General features: G+C 41.9%; 1 protein-coding gene across 48 annotated transcripts in view; it reads left to right on the top strand.

The window, feature by feature from the left end:
* Window positions 1-20125, top strand: part of LOC125712471 (protocadherin beta-16-like) — a 108130-nt gene that overhangs the window by 64811 nt on the left and 23194 nt on the right. For 8 of the 48 annotated variants that reach the window (XM_048982544.1, XM_048982548.1, XM_048982549.1 and 5 more), the window contains one exon: window positions 10760-11680. The exons of 9 other annotated variants lie outside the window; for them this stretch is intronic. In XM_048982544.1, coding sequence (XP_048838501.1) covers window positions 10760-11680 — 921 coding nt within the window. Of the gene's footprint in view, window positions 1-492; window positions 718-4980; window positions 7544-8883; window positions 9968-10759; window positions 11681-13205; window positions 15751-15785; window positions 15930-17364; window positions 19790-20125 lie in introns of those variants that run through there. 31 more of the 48 variants (XM_048982558.1, XM_048982551.1, XM_048982552.1 and 28 more) reach the window with 21 other exon arrangements.

The following is a 20125-nucleotide window of genomic DNA, read 5'->3' as shown; positions in this document are numbered from 1 at the left end:
TACCCAGTACAGACTGGTGGCTCCTTGGTGGCAGAGATGGTGCCTCGTTCAGCTGATGTGGGCTATCTTATCACTAAAGTGGTGGCCATCGATGTGGACTCTGGACAGAATGCCTGGCTCTCATATAAACTGCAGAAAGCGACAGACAGGGCGCTGTTTGAAGTGGGCTCACAAAACGGGGAAATCAGAACTATACGCCCGGTGAGTGATAAAGACGCCATGAAACAAAGGCTTACTGTTATTGTGGAGGACAACGGACAGCCGTCTCGCTCAGCTACAGTTAACGTTAATGTGATGGTGGCGGACAGTTTCCCTGAAGTACTCTCGGAATTCAGTGACAATACTCACGACAAGGATTACAATGACAACCTGACTTTTTATTTAGTTCTGGCTTTGGCTGTAGTGTCCTTCCTCTTTATTTTATCTTTAGTAGTGATTATATCCGTGAAAATCTATAGATGGAGACAATCACGCATCTTTTATCAGTCCAACCTGCCAGTTATACCGTATTATCCAACACTTTACTCAGACGCCGGAGGTACAGGAACTTTACAGCATATGCACAACTACGAGGTGTACATGACGACTGACTCCAGGAAGAGTGACTGTAAGTTCGTCAGACCTAATAGTCAGAACATTTTAATAATGGATCCCAAGTCTGCTGAAACAATGGAGTTTACGGGGAATGAAAAGAGCATGTTTGATGAGCGAGATATGGTAAGTTCATAAATCTACTTTTGAATCGACACTTCGTATTTGCAACCATTTGCTCAATACCATTAATTGGGGGTAATATCGTTAATTATGTTTCTTGTGTCGCATCTTGTTTTTTATTCACATAGTTATAGCGTTTTATACTGTTTTTTTTTTACTTTTCAAGTTACGTGCCGGATGGCAGAATAGACCCAACAGTTAGTATTATTGTTGTTGTTGTTATTTTTCAGTTCCTGACTATTTCGTCTGATTAGCTGTCATTTTGGCATCATGTGTCTTTCCTGTAGTTTCCACAAAGTTCATTGCACTCAGTGCATCCATTTACTACATTCAGTGACCTGATTTGTTTTTCTTATGTTGGTTTCAAGCAAATACTCAGACATCTGTTCTGTACAACCACACGTTCCTTTCCAGTGTTCCGTCTCGGCTCTTTGCTTAATTATACACCTGAGTCAGCCATTGATGTGGCTTAATTAGCCAATTTTTATAATAACTAGAGATGTCCACAAACTCCTGGTATTACAGTATATTAGGAGGCCTCAAATGAGATGGAAAGTAAGAACATTCAAAAGAAAACATATAAGCTCTTGAGTTCCAAAAAAAAAAGCCAGAAAGGTAATGTTGTAGAAAGTGTCAGATTCTTGTTATAGTGTAAGTTTTCCCACATGTCCTGTGTAACGAGACACAAAACCAAACCTTCAGTAACATTAGGGAGGCCGGGTGACTCAGTTGGTATCACTTTTCCTACATATTTTTGGGTTGTGCTGCTGAATGTTGCTGCTGCTTCATGGATACAGAGTTTGTGCTTCTTCTCCTGAGACACTGTGATTTCCAGTCCCAGTACAGAAAGGAAACGATGAATTACTGGTTGTAAGATGCATGATATTGATACATGAAAAGATATTAGATAATACAAGCAACATTCTGCAAATTATACATACCACTGAAGGTTTATTGAACATACCGATTATGTATGAATGTACAATTTAAAAATAATAATAATATATGCTAATTATTATGAATGCAGTGTCTCCCCTAGGTTTACAGCTTTTTCTTTTTTTTGGGTGGGGGGGCATATGAACACCAACAGGAATCATAGCATTCATGTGTTTCTTCTGATGACAGCAGTCAGTATAAACTAAACATCAGAATATTTCTTTTTTATGACAATTATCCAGAAAGTGTGCAGCTTTTGTCACTGCAGTGTATCTTTCTTGGCTTCTGGAAGAACATTTCTATAGAGCCTCTTGATATGTGAAGTCAGAAACGTCTGGCCCATTTACTGAGATCCGCATGCAGGCTGCAAGATGGTCTCCTTGCAGCCTATTGCGGATTTTTACCCTGATCTGCAAATACATTAACTGTTAGGCTGTAAAAGTTATAGCTGATTGCTTAAAATAATGATAATTTAAAGCAGAAAATCCCATTAACTAACTTAAATGACTTCTGTTGTGATCTGGCGCTATATAGAAAATAAAATTAAATAAAATTAACTTGACCTTCAAGGAGGTGCCTTTGGGGGGGGCAGGGCGCCCCCCTAATTTAATGGTAGGGGAAACACTGGAATCAGAGAGTCCTGCATGATGTGGTTACAGTGATGTTTCTGACAGTACTATGGTTGTGCTTTATTAAATTACAGCAAAACATTTTATCAACTTAATTCTTTTTTTCAGCTTGCTAAAAAGAAAATTTACCTACATTATACACTATACCCAGAAACTTAATTGTCATTATACCAAGGTATAAGGAAAATTGTGTGCAGTCCCTTGCAGTACAAAAATAATAGAATATTAAAAGCAATAAGATAAAATAAAATAATTTTCTTATGTTCAAAATACATAACAGAGCAGGTTATTGCACATTGTAAGTTTAAGAAGTATTGCACAGATTTATCTCGGTAAGGTATTTCACAGGTCTGTGATAGAGAGCAAATACCCTTCCAGTGTTTATTTATTACTGCAACAGCCCTAGGATATGTGCTGCTTTTCAGTCTGTTTGTTTTGGCTTTTATTGACCTGAACCGCCTTCCTGAGGGTGACAGCTGGAACAGGTGGTGTGCCGGGTGGGATGTGTCCTTCAGGATGCTGCAGGTTTTACAGTGGCAGCGGGACCCGTACAGCTCCTCCAAACAGAGGAGAGTGCGGCCCATGATCTTCTGCGCTGTGTTGATGACCCTCTGGAGCACTGCCTTTTCCTGAGCTGTGCAGCTGGCAAATACACTGGCATGCAGTGTGTCAGCACACTGTCCACAGAGCATCTGTAAAACGAGATCAGCAGCTCCTTGGTTAGGCCGTTGTTTTTCAGGACCCTCGGGAAGTGGAGTCTCTGCTCTGCCTTCTTGATCAGCGCAGTGCTGTTGGCCTTCCAGGTTAGGTCCTCAGACCCTCTCCACATGGTCCCCATTGATGTATATGGGATGAGGGTCAGATCTGTTTCTTCTGAAGTCCACAATTATTTCTTTTGCTTTTGTGGTGTTAAGGACCAGGTTGTTATTCCTCCACCACAATGGCAGCTTTTCCACCTCGTCCCTGTATTCAGACTCATCTCCCCCCTGTGATGAGCCCGACCACTGTGGTGTCGTCCGCGAACATGATGATAGAATTGCTTGGGTGGGTGGAGGTGCAGTGGTGTTCGTGGAGAGTGTACAGAAGGGAACTGAGCACACATCCCTGTAGGGAGCCGATGTTGAGGCTGAGTGCTGTGGAGAGCTGAGGCCCCATTTTGACTCTCTGTGGGGGGGTCGCTGACAAAGTCCTTAATCCAGAGGCAGGTGGATTATGAGAAGCCAAGGTTATTTAGTTGTGTTACCAGTCCATTTGGGATGATCGTGTTAAATGCAGAGCTAAAGTCAACGAAAAGAAGCCTGGCATTACTGTCCTTCTATTCCAGGTGGGTCAGGGGTATGTGGACGGCTGAGGCTATTGCATCCTCCGTCGATCTGTGTTTCCTGTATGCAAACCGATGGGGGTCGAACGTGGGTGGAAGTCCTTCAATGATGTCATTTCTGACCAATTTCTTAAAACACTTCATAACAATTGGAGTGAGAGCTACTGGCCGGAAGTTGTTTAGGCCGCTGATGGTATTTTTTGGAACAGGGATAATGCTGGAGGCCTTCAGGCAAGGTGGGACCATGGCCTGTGTTAAAGACAGGCTGAATATTTTAGTGAAAACCCCCGTGAGCTGGTCTGCACAGGCCTTCAGCACTCTACCTGTGATGCTGTCAGGTCCTGCCGCTTTACTGGGGTTTACTGCTCATAGCATGCGTCTCACATCATGCTCCCCCACCCTGAAGATGTGGCTGGTGTTCACCACTGGATGTGATGTAGTCAGATCTGGTATTTTTTTTACAAATCGGGCAAAGAAGCAGTTCAGCTCCTCCATCAACGCAGCATCACCATCCATTTAAATTTAGCGCAGATAAATTTAATTTGGTTGGCATATACCCTGATGCGTTTTACCTTATTGACGGTGCAGTGCTTGATATAGGAGAGTACAGATGTAGTGTACTACTCCGAGTCGTGAGATTCAAAATTACTCCATTTGTTTTCCTGAGGGAGGTGTAAGCTGGTAAAATGAACAGGGATATGTGGTCCAATTGGCCCAGAAGAGGTGTTGGTATAGCCCTGTATCCCTGTTTAATTAAGAGTAGACTTTGTCCAGAACACTTTTCCCACATGTGGCCCAGTGCATGTGTTGGTGAAATTTGGGAAATGCTGCTTTTAAGTCCACAAAAGTCGCCCGTTATTATGTGCTCTGTTTGCAGATATGCAGATATTCAGCTGGGTGCTAATAGTGCCCATCCCAAAAAGAAGAATACTTTCACAAATGGATTAGGAAGTACACTTCTAGTCTATGAATATTAAAAGGCAAAACTGAAATCCATCCATCCCCAAAGTTGAACCCAGGAAGGATGGGGAACAAATCTGAGCACAAGCTTTGAAGGAAGTAGAGAATCATTTCTAGTTTCTTTGTGGATAAAGCAACAAGTAACTGGTTATTGAGCAAAGCAACTGCCTTATATTCGATGAATGGCAAATTAATTTTAGTACCTGAACAGTACTTTATTGTAGACTACTGGATAGAATTTGTTGCCTTACAAAGAGGGTGGCAGCGTTTCCCTCGCAGGACTGTAAGGGCCGCTGTTGGCTATAAGGTGACGATCTGCGCCGGGATCCATCTGACTCCCTTATTACTGCGGCTCACGGAGATCCAGGCGCAGTCTGTGTTCAGTACCGGGCCATTTCATCATAAAAGGGTGGAGGAAAGAGCTCAGTAATCGTATATCGCGGGTCTCTATTCAGAAAAGGGATTTTAACATCGCCTTGGTCTCTGCATTGTTTTCGGAGGGCTAATTTTACGGGATGAGTTTTCACGTTTTATAAAACAGCATTGTGATTTTAATACGAAAACTGTGACGGAGGAAATGGGTATGAGACAAATTACCAGCACTGGAAACGGGCAAGTACGACTATGGATGATTTTCCTTTGTTTTTCTTATGTAGCTGATGGACAAATGCGATATTCTATTCCGGAGGAGATGGTAAAAGGCTCCGTCATCGGCAATGTCGCTGCGGATTTGGGGATTGACGTTAAAAGGCTGAAAAGCGGCCGAGCTCGGATCGTTGCCGGAGACAGCAGTCGCTACGTGGAGCTGAACACAGACAAAGGAATACTGGTGGTCAATGAGAGAATAGACAGGGAGGTGTTGTGTAAGAAAACAAACGTGTGCAGCTTCAGTATTGAAATTATTCTTGAAAATCCAATTCAGTTAATTGAAGTAGAGATAGAAATAATGGATATAAACGATCATGCTCCAACATTTCCTAAAGGTGAGATAAATATTGAGATTAGTGAGGCCGCGTTGCCCGGTGCGCGGTTTATGCTGGACAGCGCTTATGATCCCGATGTCGGTATTAATACCATACAGAGCTACAGTCTGAAACCGACTGATAACTTTGTATTAAAACAGGAGACCCGTTCTGATGGTAGTAAATACATTGAGATGATGCTACAATCCCCCGTAGACAGAGAGAAACAGGAGGATTTGTTTCTAATATTAACTGCTATAGACGGAGGACACCCACCGAGGTCCGGTGCGGTGAAAATAAATGTAAAGGTTTTGGACGCGAATGATAACGCTCCAGTTTTTACGAAAAAGCTCTACAGAGCCACTGTCCTAGAAAACTCACCGAAGGGAACACTTGTAACGACAGTTAGTGCAAGTGATTCGGATAAAGGCGTTAATGGTGAAGTGACATATTCTTTCAGATATATGTCTGAAGTAGAAAGCGGAGTGTTTGAAACCGACGAAAAATCGGGCAACATTTATGTAAGCGGAAGTATTGATTTTGAAAAGGATCAGAGATACGAGATAAATGTCGAAGCGAGAGATCACGGTGGGTTTACAGATTCTTGCGCTGTTATTATTGACATCACTGACGTGAATGATAATATTCCCATTATAACGTTAACATCATTCACTAATCCGGTTTCTGAAGACGCTTTAACTGGAACTAATATTGCAGTTATTAACGTTAAAGACTTAGACTCGGGAGAAAATGGTCAGGTGAATTGCATTATATCTGAAGATTCTCCCTTTGCAATTAAATGGTCTACAAAAAATTATTTCACCGTTCAAATAATTAAAATGCTAAATAGAGAAACAGACTCAGAGTATAATGTTACAATAATAGCTACAGACGAAGGCTCGCCTCCTCTTTCAAGTAACAAGACTTTACATATTAGAGTTTCCGATGTGAACGATAATGCACCAGTTTTTGAACAACGATCCTATGATGTTCGTTTGATAGAAAACAACACACCCGGTGTTTCCATTTTCATCGTAAAAGCGAATGATGCCGACTGCTGCCAGAACGCGCGCGTCTCCTACTTGCTGGAGGACTCGGAGGTCAACGGTGTGTCCGCCTCTTCTCTCGTGTCAGTAAATGCTGAAAGCGGGGTAATTCACGCCGTGCATTCTTTTGATTATGAGAAACTTAAAGAGTTTCAAATTCAAGTGAGAGCTCAGGATGCGGGCTCACCTCCATTAAGTGGAAATGCTACAGTTCGCATCATCATCCAGGACCAGAACGACAACTCGCCTCAGATCCTCTACCCAGTACAGACTGGTGGCTCCTCGGTGGCTGAGATGGTGCCTCGTTCAGCTGATGTGGGCTATCTTGTCACTAAAGTGGTGGCCGTCGATGTGGACTCTGGACAGAATGCCTGGCTCTCATATAAACTGCAGAAAGCGACAGACAGGGCGCTGTTTGAAGTGGGCTCACAAAACGGGGAAATCAGAACTACACGCCCGGTGAGTGATAAAGACGCCATGAAACAAAGGCTTACTGTTATTGTGGAGGACAACGGACAGCCGTCTCGCTCAGCTACAGTCAACGTTAATGTGATGGTGGCGGACAGCTTCCCTGAAGTACTCTCGGAATTCAATGACAATACTCACGACAAGGATTACAATGACAACCTGACTTTTTATTTAGTTCTGGCTTTGGCTGTAGTGTCCTTCCTCTTCATTTTGTCATTAGTAGTGATTATATCAGTGAAAATCTATAGATGGAGACAATCGCGCATCTTTTATCAGTCCAATCTGCCAGTTATACCGTATTATCCAACACTTTACGCAGACGCCGGTGGTACAGGAACTTTACAACATATGTACAACTATGACTTGTGTATGACGACTGACTCCAGGAAAAGTGACTGTAGGTTTGTCAGACCATGTAGTCAGGATGTTTCAATGGCGGATGCTAATTCTGCTGAGACAATGAAGCGCGCACTAAGTGAAAAAACCGTTATGGATGAATCTATTTTGGTGAGTATGGCAATCATTCTTGTAAAATCTTCTTAAATGCTGATTCGTGTATCTGTGTAAGAAGCACTTTCTGCTAGAATAAGTTATTATCTATTAAACTGTCTTCCTCATAGGCGGATAGACCCCGGTTGGGGGGTGGGGGGGGGGTGGGACTTCATTCCCTCCGTTTTTTGTCTCACACCTTTTAGCTCTTACTTCTCTACTTCACTATATATTTTGCATCCCCCGCCTGGCAAATATTATGTTGCAGCCCTTCCACCCGCTGGGATAATCCCGTATTTCTTCGTGTAGGGTGATCCCCATAAAGGTGAAATCCTAACACCGCCCCTCGTTATCATCATTTATTGATTTATTAACATTCTCGTTTTATTTCTTTCCCGGTGTAGCTGAAACATCTCTGTGATATTGTGCTTTTTAGATAAAATCACTATTGTATTGAAATTTTTTATGTAATCGTATGTATATTTTCAGATTTCCATTTCTGCAAGGGACGTCGGACTCATTAAATTGACCCACCATCGCGATGTAAAGTTATATATATATAACTTTATATATATATATAACTTTATATATATATATATATATATATATATATATATATATATATATATATATATATATATATATATATATATATATATAACTTCATATGTAAACTAAACTATTACGAATGAGAATATGTATGAGAAATATATATATATTTGTGTGTGTGTATGTGTGTCATTCTCATTTGTAATAGTTTAGTTTTTATTGTTAACTCCATCAGGTCACATGAAACTGAAAAGGTGAATGTATCGTGAAACTGTAAATGATAGATAACAAAAGAGTTCTTTCAGCGTGTGTTGTAATATATTTTGGCTTAAAAAACGTACGTGGATGTAATTCCTAAAGCAAGGAAAACTAAAACATTATGAAGGCAGAATAAAGTTGGCTGCTATAACTTTAGAAAGGAATGGTTGGAGAAATCTCCTGGCACTCCTTACCTATTAAAGTGTAGGCGTGCGTTATGCCGTGTGTGCTGGGCGACAATGCACGAGGTAGAATCTTCAGCGTCATCAGGGCGGAGTGGTACCCCGGGACTAAAGCTGCTCTCGCAGACTTCCAGGGTTGCACCTGAGAATCACAGTCCTGCTTTGTGTTTTCCAGATTTTCACTGGGTTCCTCCGAATAGTCAAACGTTTGAACATGAGGGTGGAAAATGGAAGAATATTTTAAAAGAACAGGGACTGCACCATTTAACTACCGAAATAATTACATTCAAAGCATTGCGTAGTGGATGCGTAATCCATTAAGAGCATATCTACCTCCTTTTGTTAGGAAGTTGGACAATATTTTCTGGTAGCACGAGACGTCAGTCTAGGCTGCTGTTTCGCGGAGCGCGCGGCGGCGTTTCCCACACAGGTCTGTAAGGGCCGCTGTTGGTTAAGGAGGCGAGCTGAGACGAGCTGAATTTTAGTAGCGCCTCCCTTACTGCAGTACTGCTTCTCGCAGACAGACACAGATGCAGTGTGCGAACGATTCTGCTAGATTTCGACGGAAACAAGGTGGAAAAAATAGCTCAGACCTGGTGGTATATATTTGCTCTTATGAGATTAAATTAAAGATAGTGAATACAGCTGAAGGTGTATATCGGAAGTACTGCAAATGTCTTTTATGGTGATTCAAGTGTAGGATGGGCGTCTACTAGAGGAAAAATCGTTGTGGTTTTTGCATTAAATACTGACGGAGGAAATGGCCATCAGGGAAGCATCCCGCTACATCATCGGGCAAGTACGACTTTGGATAATTTTCCTTTCCATTTTGCACTTTGCTCATGGACAAATGCGATACTCTGTTCCGGAGGAGATGGTTAAAGGCTCCGTCATCGGCAATGTCGCTGCGGATTTGGGAATCGAAGTAAAAAGGCTGAAAAGCGGCCGAGCTCGGATCGTTGCCGGAGACAGCAGTCGGTACGTGGAGCTGAACACAGACAAAGGAATACTGGTGGTCAATGAGAGAATAGACAGGGAGACGATTTGCAATCAAAGATCTCCATGTAGTTTCAATACCGAAATTATTCTCGAAAATCCAATCGAATTATATAGGATTATTATAGAAATAATGGATATTAATGACCATGCTCCAGCATTTCCGAAAGATGAAATAAATATTGAGATCAGTGAGACGGCGTTGCCTGGTGCACGATTTTTGCTGGACAGCGCTTATGATCCCGATGTAGGGATTAATACCATACGGAACTACAATCTAAACCCGACTGATAATTTTGTGTTGAAACAGGTGACCCAGCCTGATGGCATGATATACATTGAGATGATGCTACAGTCCCCCGTAGACAGAGAGAAACAGGAGGATTTGTCTCTAACATTAACTGCTATAGACGGAGGTCACCCACCGAGGTCCGGGGCGATGAAAATAAATGTAAAGGTTTTGGATGCAAATGATAACGCTCCGGTTTTTACAAAAAAGCATTACAAAGCCGAAGTTTCAGAAAACTCTACAAAAGGGACGTTTGTAACAAAAGTAAGTGCAACTGATTCAGATAAAGGCATTAATAGTGAAGTCACATACGCCTTCCGACATATCACTGAGAAACACAGTGACGTATTTGAAATAAATGAAAAATCCGGAGAGATTTTTGTTAGTGGAAGTGTAGATTTTGAAACTATGCAGAAATATAAAATAAACGTTGAAGCTAGAGATCACGGTGGTTTTACAGATTCGTGTGAACTTATTATTGATATAATCGACGTGAACGATAATATTCCTATTATAACGTTAACTTCATTCACTAATCCCGTTTCTGAAGACGCTTTACCCGGAACTACTGTTGCAGTTATTAACGTTAAAGATTTGGACTCGGGAGAAAATGGCGAGGTCACATGCGTGATCAGCGAAAATAGTCCGTTTGTAATAAAATCATCTTTAACGAATTACTTTGTATTACAGACTGGGGAATATTTGAACCGAGAAACAAATGCAGAATATAATATTACAATCAAGGCTACAGACCACGGCTCACCCTCTCTCTTTAGTAATAAGATATTACATATCAGAGTGTCCGATGTGAACGATAATGAACCGGTTTTTGGAAAACGATTTTATGATGTTCGTTTGACAGAAAACAACACACCCGGTGTTTCCATTTTGACCGTAAAAGCGAATGATGCCGACTGCTGCCAGAACGCGCGCGTCTCGTACCTGCTGGAGGACTCAGAGGTCAACGGTGTGTCCGCCTCTTCTCTCGTGTCAGTAAATGCCGAAAGCGGGGTAATTCACGCCGTGCATTCTTTCGATTATGAGAAACTTAAAGAATTTCAAATTAAAGTGAGAGCTCAGGATGCGGGCTCACCTCCATTAAGCGGAAATGCTACAGTTCGCATTATCATCCAGGACCAGAACGATAACGCGCCTCAGATCCTTTACCCAGTACAGACTGGTGGGTCCTCGGTCGCAGAGATAGTGCCTCGTTCAGCTGATGTGGGCTATCTTGTCACTAAAGTGGTGGCCGTCGATGTGGACTCTGGACAGAATGCCTGGCTCTCATATAAACTGCAGAAAGCGACAGACAGGGCGCTGTTTGAAATGGGCTCACAAAACGGGGAAATCAGAACTACACGCCCGGTGAGTGATAAAGACGCCATGAAACAAAGGCTTACTGTTATTGTGGAGGACAACGGACAGCCGTCTCGCTCAGCTACAGTCAACGTTAATGTGATGGTGGCGGACAGCTTCCCTGAAGTACTCTCGGAATTCAGTGACAATACTCACGACAAGGATTACAATGACAACCTGACTTTTTATTTAGTTCTGGCTTTGGCTGTAGTGTCCTTCCTCTTCATTTTGTCATTAGTAGTGATTATATCCGTGAAAATCTATAGATGGAGACAATCACGCATCTTTTATCAGTCCAATCTGCCAGTTATACCGTATTATCCAACACTTTACTCAGACGCCGGAGGTACAGGAACTTTACAGCATATGCACAACTACGAGGTGTATATGACGACTGACTCCAGGAAGAGTGACTGTAAGTTTGTCCGACCCAGTAGTCAGAACATTTTAATAATGGATCCCAAGTCTGCCGAAACAATGGAGTTTGCGGGGAATGAAAAAAACATGTTTGATGAGCGAGATTTGGTAAGTTAATAAATCTACTTTTGAATCATCACTACGTATTTGCAACCAACCATTTACTAAATTCTATTAAAAAGGCCTAATATCAATAATGTTTCTATTGTCACGTCACTTTTATAGTTAAATAGCTATAACTTTTTGAAATATATATATATATATATATATATATATATATATATAGTCCAAATCTGCAATTTCACCAGCGTTTGGCTGTATCATTATAGTACACATGTGGGACAGCCCTGAAATTGTTTGCAGAGATGTACTGTAAAATAACATTTGGTATTTAACCGTAATTTAACAATAACTGTTTGGCAAATGTGCTGCCAGAGTTTTAAACGTTTTTTTACAGTGTAGAAATGTCCGCAAACTTCTGGTATTACAGCATATTAATAGGGCTCAACTGACATGGAAAGTAAAAACATTCAAAAGAACATAAAGTAAATAAGCTTTTGTGTTCAGACAAAATAAGCTACTGACAAGAAAGAAAATGAATGTTGTAGAAACTGTCCAATTCCTGTTATAGTGTAAATCATCCCACATGTCCTGTGTAACGAGACACAAAACCAAACCTTCAGTAACATCAGGGAGGCCGGGTGACTCAGCTGGTATCACTGATCCTACATATTTTTTGGGTTGTGCTCCTGAATGTTCCTCCTGCTTCATGTATATAGAGATATATATACATGAGCTTCTTCTCCTGAGACACTGCGATTTCCAGGCCCAGTACAGAAAGGAAGCAGTGAATTAGTGATTGTAAGATGCATGATATTGATACATGAAAAGATATTAGAAAACACAAGCAACATAATGCAAATTATACATACCACTGAATGTTTACTGAACATACCGATTGTGTATGAATGTATGACTGGGTATCTGTACTTTCATGGTTTCCTGTTATTACATAATAATAATAATAATAATAATAATAATAATAATAATAATAATAATAATAATAATATGTTCTAATTGTTTTGAATCACAGAGTCCTGATGTGGTTACAATGCGATGCTTCTCCTTTAAGTTACAACAGAACATAAAAAATCAACATTATTATTGTACCTGAATTTGAAGTTGCTATATAAACATGTTTGTGAAGCCGATCTTACTGAAGGAGCTTGCAAAAAATAAAAATTACCTTATGAAACAGCCATCCATCCATCCATCCATCCATCCATTCATCCATCCATCCATTCATCCATCCATTCATCCATCCATCCATCCATCCATTAATCCATCCATCCATTCATCCATCCATCCATTCATCCATCCATCCATCCATTCATCCATCCACCCATCCATCCATCCATCCATCGATTCCCAAAGCTGATCCCTGCAGGAAGGACTGAAAACAAATCTGAGCACAAACTTTGAAGGATGTAGAGAATAATTTTTTTGTTTCTTCATGAATAAAGTAACAAGTAACTAGCTTGTATTTGATGAAAAGCAAGTTGATTTTACTACCCTGATTGTATGTTGTAGCAGCCAGAGATTACAGGATAGAAAATGTTGCGAACATAGAACGTGGCAGCGTTTCCCTCACAGGACTGTAAGGGCCGCTGTTGGCTATAAGGTGACGAGCTGCGGCGGGATCCATCTGACTCCCTTATTACTGCGGCTCACGGAGATCCAGGCGCAGTTTGTGTTCAGTACCGGGCCATTTCATCAGAAAAGGGCGGAGGAAAGAGCTCAGTGATCGTATGTCGCGGATCTGTATTCGGAAAAGGCATTTTAACATCCTCATGGTTACTGCTTTGTTATCGGAAGGCTAATTTGGCAGGATGGTTTTTCACGTTTTATAAAACGTCCTCAGAATTTTTATATGAAAACTGAGACGGAGGAAATGGGTATCAGAAAAATAACCAGCACTGGAAACGGGCAAGTACGATTATGGATGATTTTCCTTTGGTTTTGTTATGTAGCTCAGGGACAAATGCGATACTCTATTCCGGAGGAGATGGTGAAAGGCTCCGTCATCGGCAACATCGCTGCGGATTTGGGGATTGACGTTAAAAGGCTGAAAAGCGGCCGAGCTCGGATCGTTGCCGTAGATAGCAGTCGGTACGTGGAGCTGAACACAGACAAAGGAATACTGGTGGTCAATGAGAGAATAGACAGGGAGGTCTTGTGTAAGAAAACAGCAGTGTGCAGTTTCAGTATTGAAATTATTCTTGAAAATCCAATTCAGTTAATTGAAGTAGAAATAGAAATAATGGATGTGAATGATCACGCCCCGAAATTTCCGAAAGATGAAATAAACATTGAGATCAGTGAGATCGTGTTGCCAGGTGCGCGGTTTATGCTGGACAGCGCTTATGATCCAGATGTCGGTATTAATGCCATACAGAGCTACAGTCTGAAACCGACTGATAACTTCATATTAAAACAGGAGACCCGTCCTGATGGTAGTAAATACATTGAGATGATGCTACAATCGCCCGTAGACAGAGAGAAACAGGAGGATTTGTCTCTAACATTAACTGCTATAGACGGAGGTCACCCACCAATGTCTGGGGTGATGAGAATAAATGTAAAAGTTTTTGATGTGAATGATAACGCTCCAGTTTTTACCAAGAAGCTCTACAGAGCCACTGTCCTGGAAAACTCACCGAAGGGGACACTTGTGACGACAGTTAGTGCAAGTGATTCGGATAAAGGCGTTAATGGTGAAGTGACATATTCCTTTAGACACATGTCTGAAACAGAAAGCGGAGTGTTTGAAATTGACGAAAAATCGGGTGACATTTATGTAGTAGGAAGTATAGACTTTGAAAAAGATAAGCGATACGAAATAAATGTTGACGCTAGAGATTACGGTGGTTTGACAGATTCGTGTGGTATTATTATTGATATCACTGATGTGAATGATAATACCCCCATTATAATGTTAACATCATTCACTAATCCGGTTTCTGAAGACGCTTTACCAGGAACTAATATTGCAGTTATTAACGTTAAAGACTTAGACTCGGAACAAAACGGTCAGGTGAATTGCATTATATCTGAAGACTCGCCTTTTACAATTAAATGGTCTATAAAGAATTACTTCACCGTTCAAACAATTAAATTGTTAAATAGAGAAACAGAATCAGAATATAATGTTACAATAATAGCTACAGACGAAGGCTCGCCTCCTCTCTCAAGTAACAAGACTTTACATATTAGAGTGTCCGATGTGAACGATAATGCGCCTATTTTTGAACAACGATCTTATGATGTTCGTTTGATAGAAAACAACGCACCCGGTGTTTCCATTTTCACCGTAAAAGCGAATGATCCCGACTGCTGCCAGAACGCGCGCGTCTCCTACCTGCTGGAGGACTCGGAGGTCAACGGTGTGTCCGTCTCTTCTCTCGTGTCAGTTAATGCCGAAAGCGGGGTAATTCACGCCGTGCATTCTTTCGATTATGAGAAACTTAAAGAGTTTCAAATTAAAATTAGAGCTCAGGATGCGGGCTCACCTCCATTAAGTGGAAATGCTACAGTTCGCATTATCATCCAGGACCAGAATGACAACGCGCCTCAGATCCTCTACCCAGTACAGACTGGTGGCTCCTCGGTGGCTGATATGGTGCCTCGTTCAGCTGATGTGGGCTATCTTGTCACTAAAGTGGTGGCCATCGATGTGGACTCTGGACAGAATGCCTGGCTCTCATATAAACTGCAGAAAGCGACAGACAGGGCGCTGTTTGAAGTGGGCTCACAAAACGGGGAAATCAGAACTATACGCCCGGTGAGTGATAAAGACGCCATGAAACAAAGGCTTACTGTTATTGTGGAGGACAACGGACAGCCGTCTCGCTCTGCTACAGTCAACGTTAATGTGATGGTGGCGGACAGCTTCCCTGAAGTACTCTCGGAATTCAGTGACAATACTCACGACAAGGATTACAATGACAACCTGACTTTTTATTTAGTTCTGGCTTTGGCTGTAGTGTCCTTCCTCTTCATTTTGTCATTAGTAGTGATTATATCCGTGAAAATCTATAGATGGAGACAATCACGCATCTTTTATCAGTCCAATCTGCCAGTTATACCGTATTATCCAACACTTTACTCAGACGCCGGAGGTACAGGAACTTTACAGCATATGCAGAACTACGAGGTGTATATGACGGCAGACTCCAGGAAAAGCGACTTTAAATTAGTCGGACAAAACAGTCAAAATGCTTTCATAATGGACCCCACTTCTACAGAGACAATGACACTTGGATTGGCTGAAAAAACTTCACTGGCAGTGTCTGATTTCGTAAGTAGGCACATTTTCATAGTTCATTACTTTTTTGTCTTTCTTTTGTTGTTTCGTATTTCACTTGTGGTAAAGCTCTTGGAAGGAATTACTTTTTTTCGTTCGATTTTTAGCATAACATTAGAGTATTAGTATGTAATATTACTTATGTTTTATTTTATACGCTGTCATTTTTCAGGGAGTTTTCACGTTCCCTTTTCGATTAATGTCTAAATATGACATTTTTAAATGTTTAAACTAAGGGTGTAGGTTTGGTTCCAACACTGATAGGGACCTAATCGGCCCCGAATCCTCCACCCAATGAAAACGTACGGTACTCCCACAGTATTGGTAGGGGGGGATGTTCCAACACTGTCCATAACCAAATCTACGCCCTTGGTTTCGGACCGTATTAATTTAAACTAAGTTATTATCGTCACATTTTCCCCAGGAAGATATTTTGATGTAGCCATCGACCCATGAATACGCGCTAGGGCTCAGGGTCCTGCAGTTAATTTGGCAGGGAACAACCCAGGATGGGGGGCCAGCCCATCGCAGGGCACACTCACACATGCACTCCTATGGGCAATTTAGCAACTCCAATTAGCCTCAGCATATTTTTGGACTGTGGGGGGAAACCGGAGTACCCGGAGGAAACCCCACGACGACATGGGGAGAACATGCAAACTCCACACGCATGTAACCCAGGACAGTGCTAACCACTGCACCACCATGCCGCCTAGGCCTGTTATGCTTCTCTAAATTACCCATTAAGGGAGTGTGAGATTCTGTCTGCCCTGCGTGGGACTGACATCCTGGCCAGGCTATTCCCCTGCCTTCTGCCCTGTGCAATCTTTAATACGACCAGGCGTCCTCTACGGCCCCCTACTGGACAGAATGTCGGAAAATGGTGGGGAGATGGAGGGAAAGATATAATGAGGATTTAATGTGGTATTATAATTATTGACGTCATACTTGAATTCTAACGTAATGTTATATTATGCTGACTTCTTCAATATCTTCTCCGAAGCTGTAATTGGTAGGCTATATAATCAACGGATAACCCATAAACTTGTTTTATAGTGGCAATGTACTTTGTTGCAGCAAGTGATGATTGTGTAGACAATGTATCAGAGAGCATGCAGCAGCGTTTCCCGCACAAGTCTGTAAGGGCCGCTGTTGGTTAGGAAGGCGAGCTGCCGCGGGCTGCATTTCAGTGGCAATTCCCTTCTTATTGTGTCACCCATACACACAGACGCAGTGTCTGTATAGTAGGAGTGGATGTTGAAAAAATCGGCAGGAGGAAACAGCTCGGACCTTCTCGGATATTTTGGATATCTTTTCGGGGAAAAGTACATATTATTTTATTAATTTTTATATTAACTAGGTTATAAGTTTCTTCTTTCAATTGGAGTAACAATGATCTACGATGCGTACATGGATTGTTTGCTTTAATACGCAAGATTTAAATGGCGAAAATGGCTTTCAGAAAAACATCCGGCAATATGAAGGAGCATATACGACTTTGGATAATTTTCCTTTCGTTTTCTTATGTAACCCATGGACAAATGCGATACTCTATTCCGGAGGAGATGGTGAAAGGCTCCGTCATCGGTGATTTCGCTGCGGATTTGGGAATCGACGTTAAAAGACTGAAAAGCGGCCGAGCTCGGATCGTTGCCGGAGACAGCAGTCGGTACGTGGAGCTGAACACAGACAAAGGAATACTGGTGGTCAATGAGAGAATAGACAGGGAGACGGTTTGTAATCAAATGTCTCCGTGCAGTTTCAACACTGAGATTATTCTCGAAAATCCAATCCACTTGTATAGTATTTCTATAGAAATATTGGATATAAACGATCATGTTCCAACATTTTCTAGAGATGAGATAAATATTGAAATGAATGAGGCGGCGGTGCCCGGTGCGCGGTTTTTACTGGACAGCGCTTATGATCCAGATGTCGGTATTAATACCATACAGAGCTACAGTCTGAAACCGACTGATAACTTTATATTAAAACAGGAAACTCGTTCTGATGGCACTAAATATATTGAGATGATGCTACAATCCCCCGTAGACAGAGAGAAACAGGAGGACTTGTCTCTAACATTAACTGCTACAGACGGGGGTCACCCACCGAGGTCCGGGGCAATGAAAATAAATGTAAAGGTTTTGGACGCGAATGATAACGCTCCGGTTTTTACCAAGAAGCTCTACAGAGCTTCTATCCGAGAGAATTCGTCAAAGGGGACACTTGTGACAACTGTAAGTGCAAGTGATTCAGATAAAGGTGTTAATGGTGAAGTGTCATACGCCATTAGACGTATCAAAGATGAACACAGTGGCATATTTGAACTAGATGAAAAATCGGGTGAAATTTTTGTTAGAGAGAGTATAGATTATGAAAAAATGCAGAAATTTGAAATAGACGTTGAAGCTAGAGATCACGGTGGTTTTACAGATTCTTGCGCTGTTGTCGTTGATGTAATTGACGTGAATGATAACATTCCCATTATAACATTAACATCATTCACTAATCCGGTTTTTGAAGACGCTTCACCTGGAACTACTATTGCAGTTCTTAACGTTAAAGATTTAGACTCGGGGGAAAACGGTCAGGTGACATGTGTGATTAGTGAAAACAGCCCTCTTGTAATAAAATCATCCCTAATGAATTATTTTACGTTAGAGACTGTGGAAAATTTAGACAGGGAAACGCATGCAGAATATAACATTACAATCACTGCTAGAGACCACGGCTCACCTTCTCTCTCCGGTTACAAGACGTTACATATTAGAGTTTCTGATGTGAACGATAATGCGCCTGTTTTTGAACAACGATCTTATGAAGTTCGTTTGATAGAAAACAACACACCCGGTGTTTCCATTTTCACCGTAAAAGCGAATGATGCCGACTGCTGCCAGAACGCGCGCGTCTCCTACCTGCTGGAGGACTCGGAGGTCAACGGTGTGTCCGCCTCTTCTCTCGTGTCAGTAAATGCCGAAAGCGGGGTAATTCACGCCGTGCATTCTTTCGATTATGAGAAACTTAAAGAATTTCAAATTAAAGTGAGAGCTCAGGATGCGGGCTCACCTCCATTAAGTGGAAATGCTACAGTTCGCATTATCATCCAGGACCAGAACGACAACGCGCCTCAGATCCTCTACCCAGTACAGACTGGTGGCTCCTCGGTGGCAGAGATGGTGCCTCGTTCAACTGATGTGGGCTATCTTGTCACTAAAGTGGTGGCCGTCGATGTGGACTCTGGACAGAATGCCTGGCTCTCATATAAACTGCAGAAAGCGACAGACAGGGCGCTGTTTGAAGTGGGCTCACAAAACGGGGAAATCAGAACTATACGCCCGGTGAGTGATAAAGACGCCATGAAACAAAGGCTTACTGTTATTGTGGAGGACAACGGACAGCCGTCTCGCTCAGCTACAGTCAACGTTAATGTGATGGTGGCGGACAGCTTCCCTGAAGTACTCTCGGAATTCAGCGACAATACTCACGACAAGGATTACAATGACAACCTGACTTTTTATTTAGTTCTGGCTTTGGCTGTAGTGTCCTTCCTCTTCATTTTATCTTTAGTAGTGATTATATCTGTGAAAATCTATAGATGGAGACAATCACGCATCTTTAATCAGTCCAATCTGCCAGTTATACCGTATTATCCAACACTTTACTCAGACGTTGGAGGTACCGGAACTTTGCCGCATGCGTACAACTACGAGGTGTATATGACGGCAGACTCCAGGAAAAGCGACTTTAAGTTAGTCGGACCAAGCAGTCAAAATGCTTTCATAATGGATCCCAGTTCTGCAGAGACGATGACGCTTTCACATGAAGAAACTGTCTTACCTGTCTCTGATTTCGTAAGTAAGCAATACAATTTTAATATAAAATCACCGTGTAATTAATTTTCTTTTCTGCTAGTGACCTTATTTCACTCATGGTTTAGCTCATTATTTTAATAAATAAATATTACGAATGTTCAAAACTGTCTGTAATATTGCTAAATAATATCTGTAGAACTGCGATGGGCTGGCCCCCCATCCTGGGTTGTTCCCTGCCTCGTGCCCATTGCTTCCGGGATAGGCCCTGCGACCCAGTAGGATAAGCGGTTTGGAAAATGGATGGATGGATGGATGGATGGATGGATGGACCTCTACGCCCCCCTACTGGTCAAAATGTGGGAAGATAATAGAGGG

This window comes from Brienomyrus brachyistius, chromosome 18 (genome assembly GCF_023856365.1).
Source record: "Brienomyrus brachyistius isolate T26 chromosome 18, BBRACH_0.4, whole genome shotgun sequence".
NCBI lineage: Eukaryota > Metazoa > Chordata > Actinopteri > Osteoglossiformes > Mormyridae > Brienomyrus > Brienomyrus brachyistius.
This window is presented reverse-complemented; position numbering and strand designations above follow the sequence as displayed.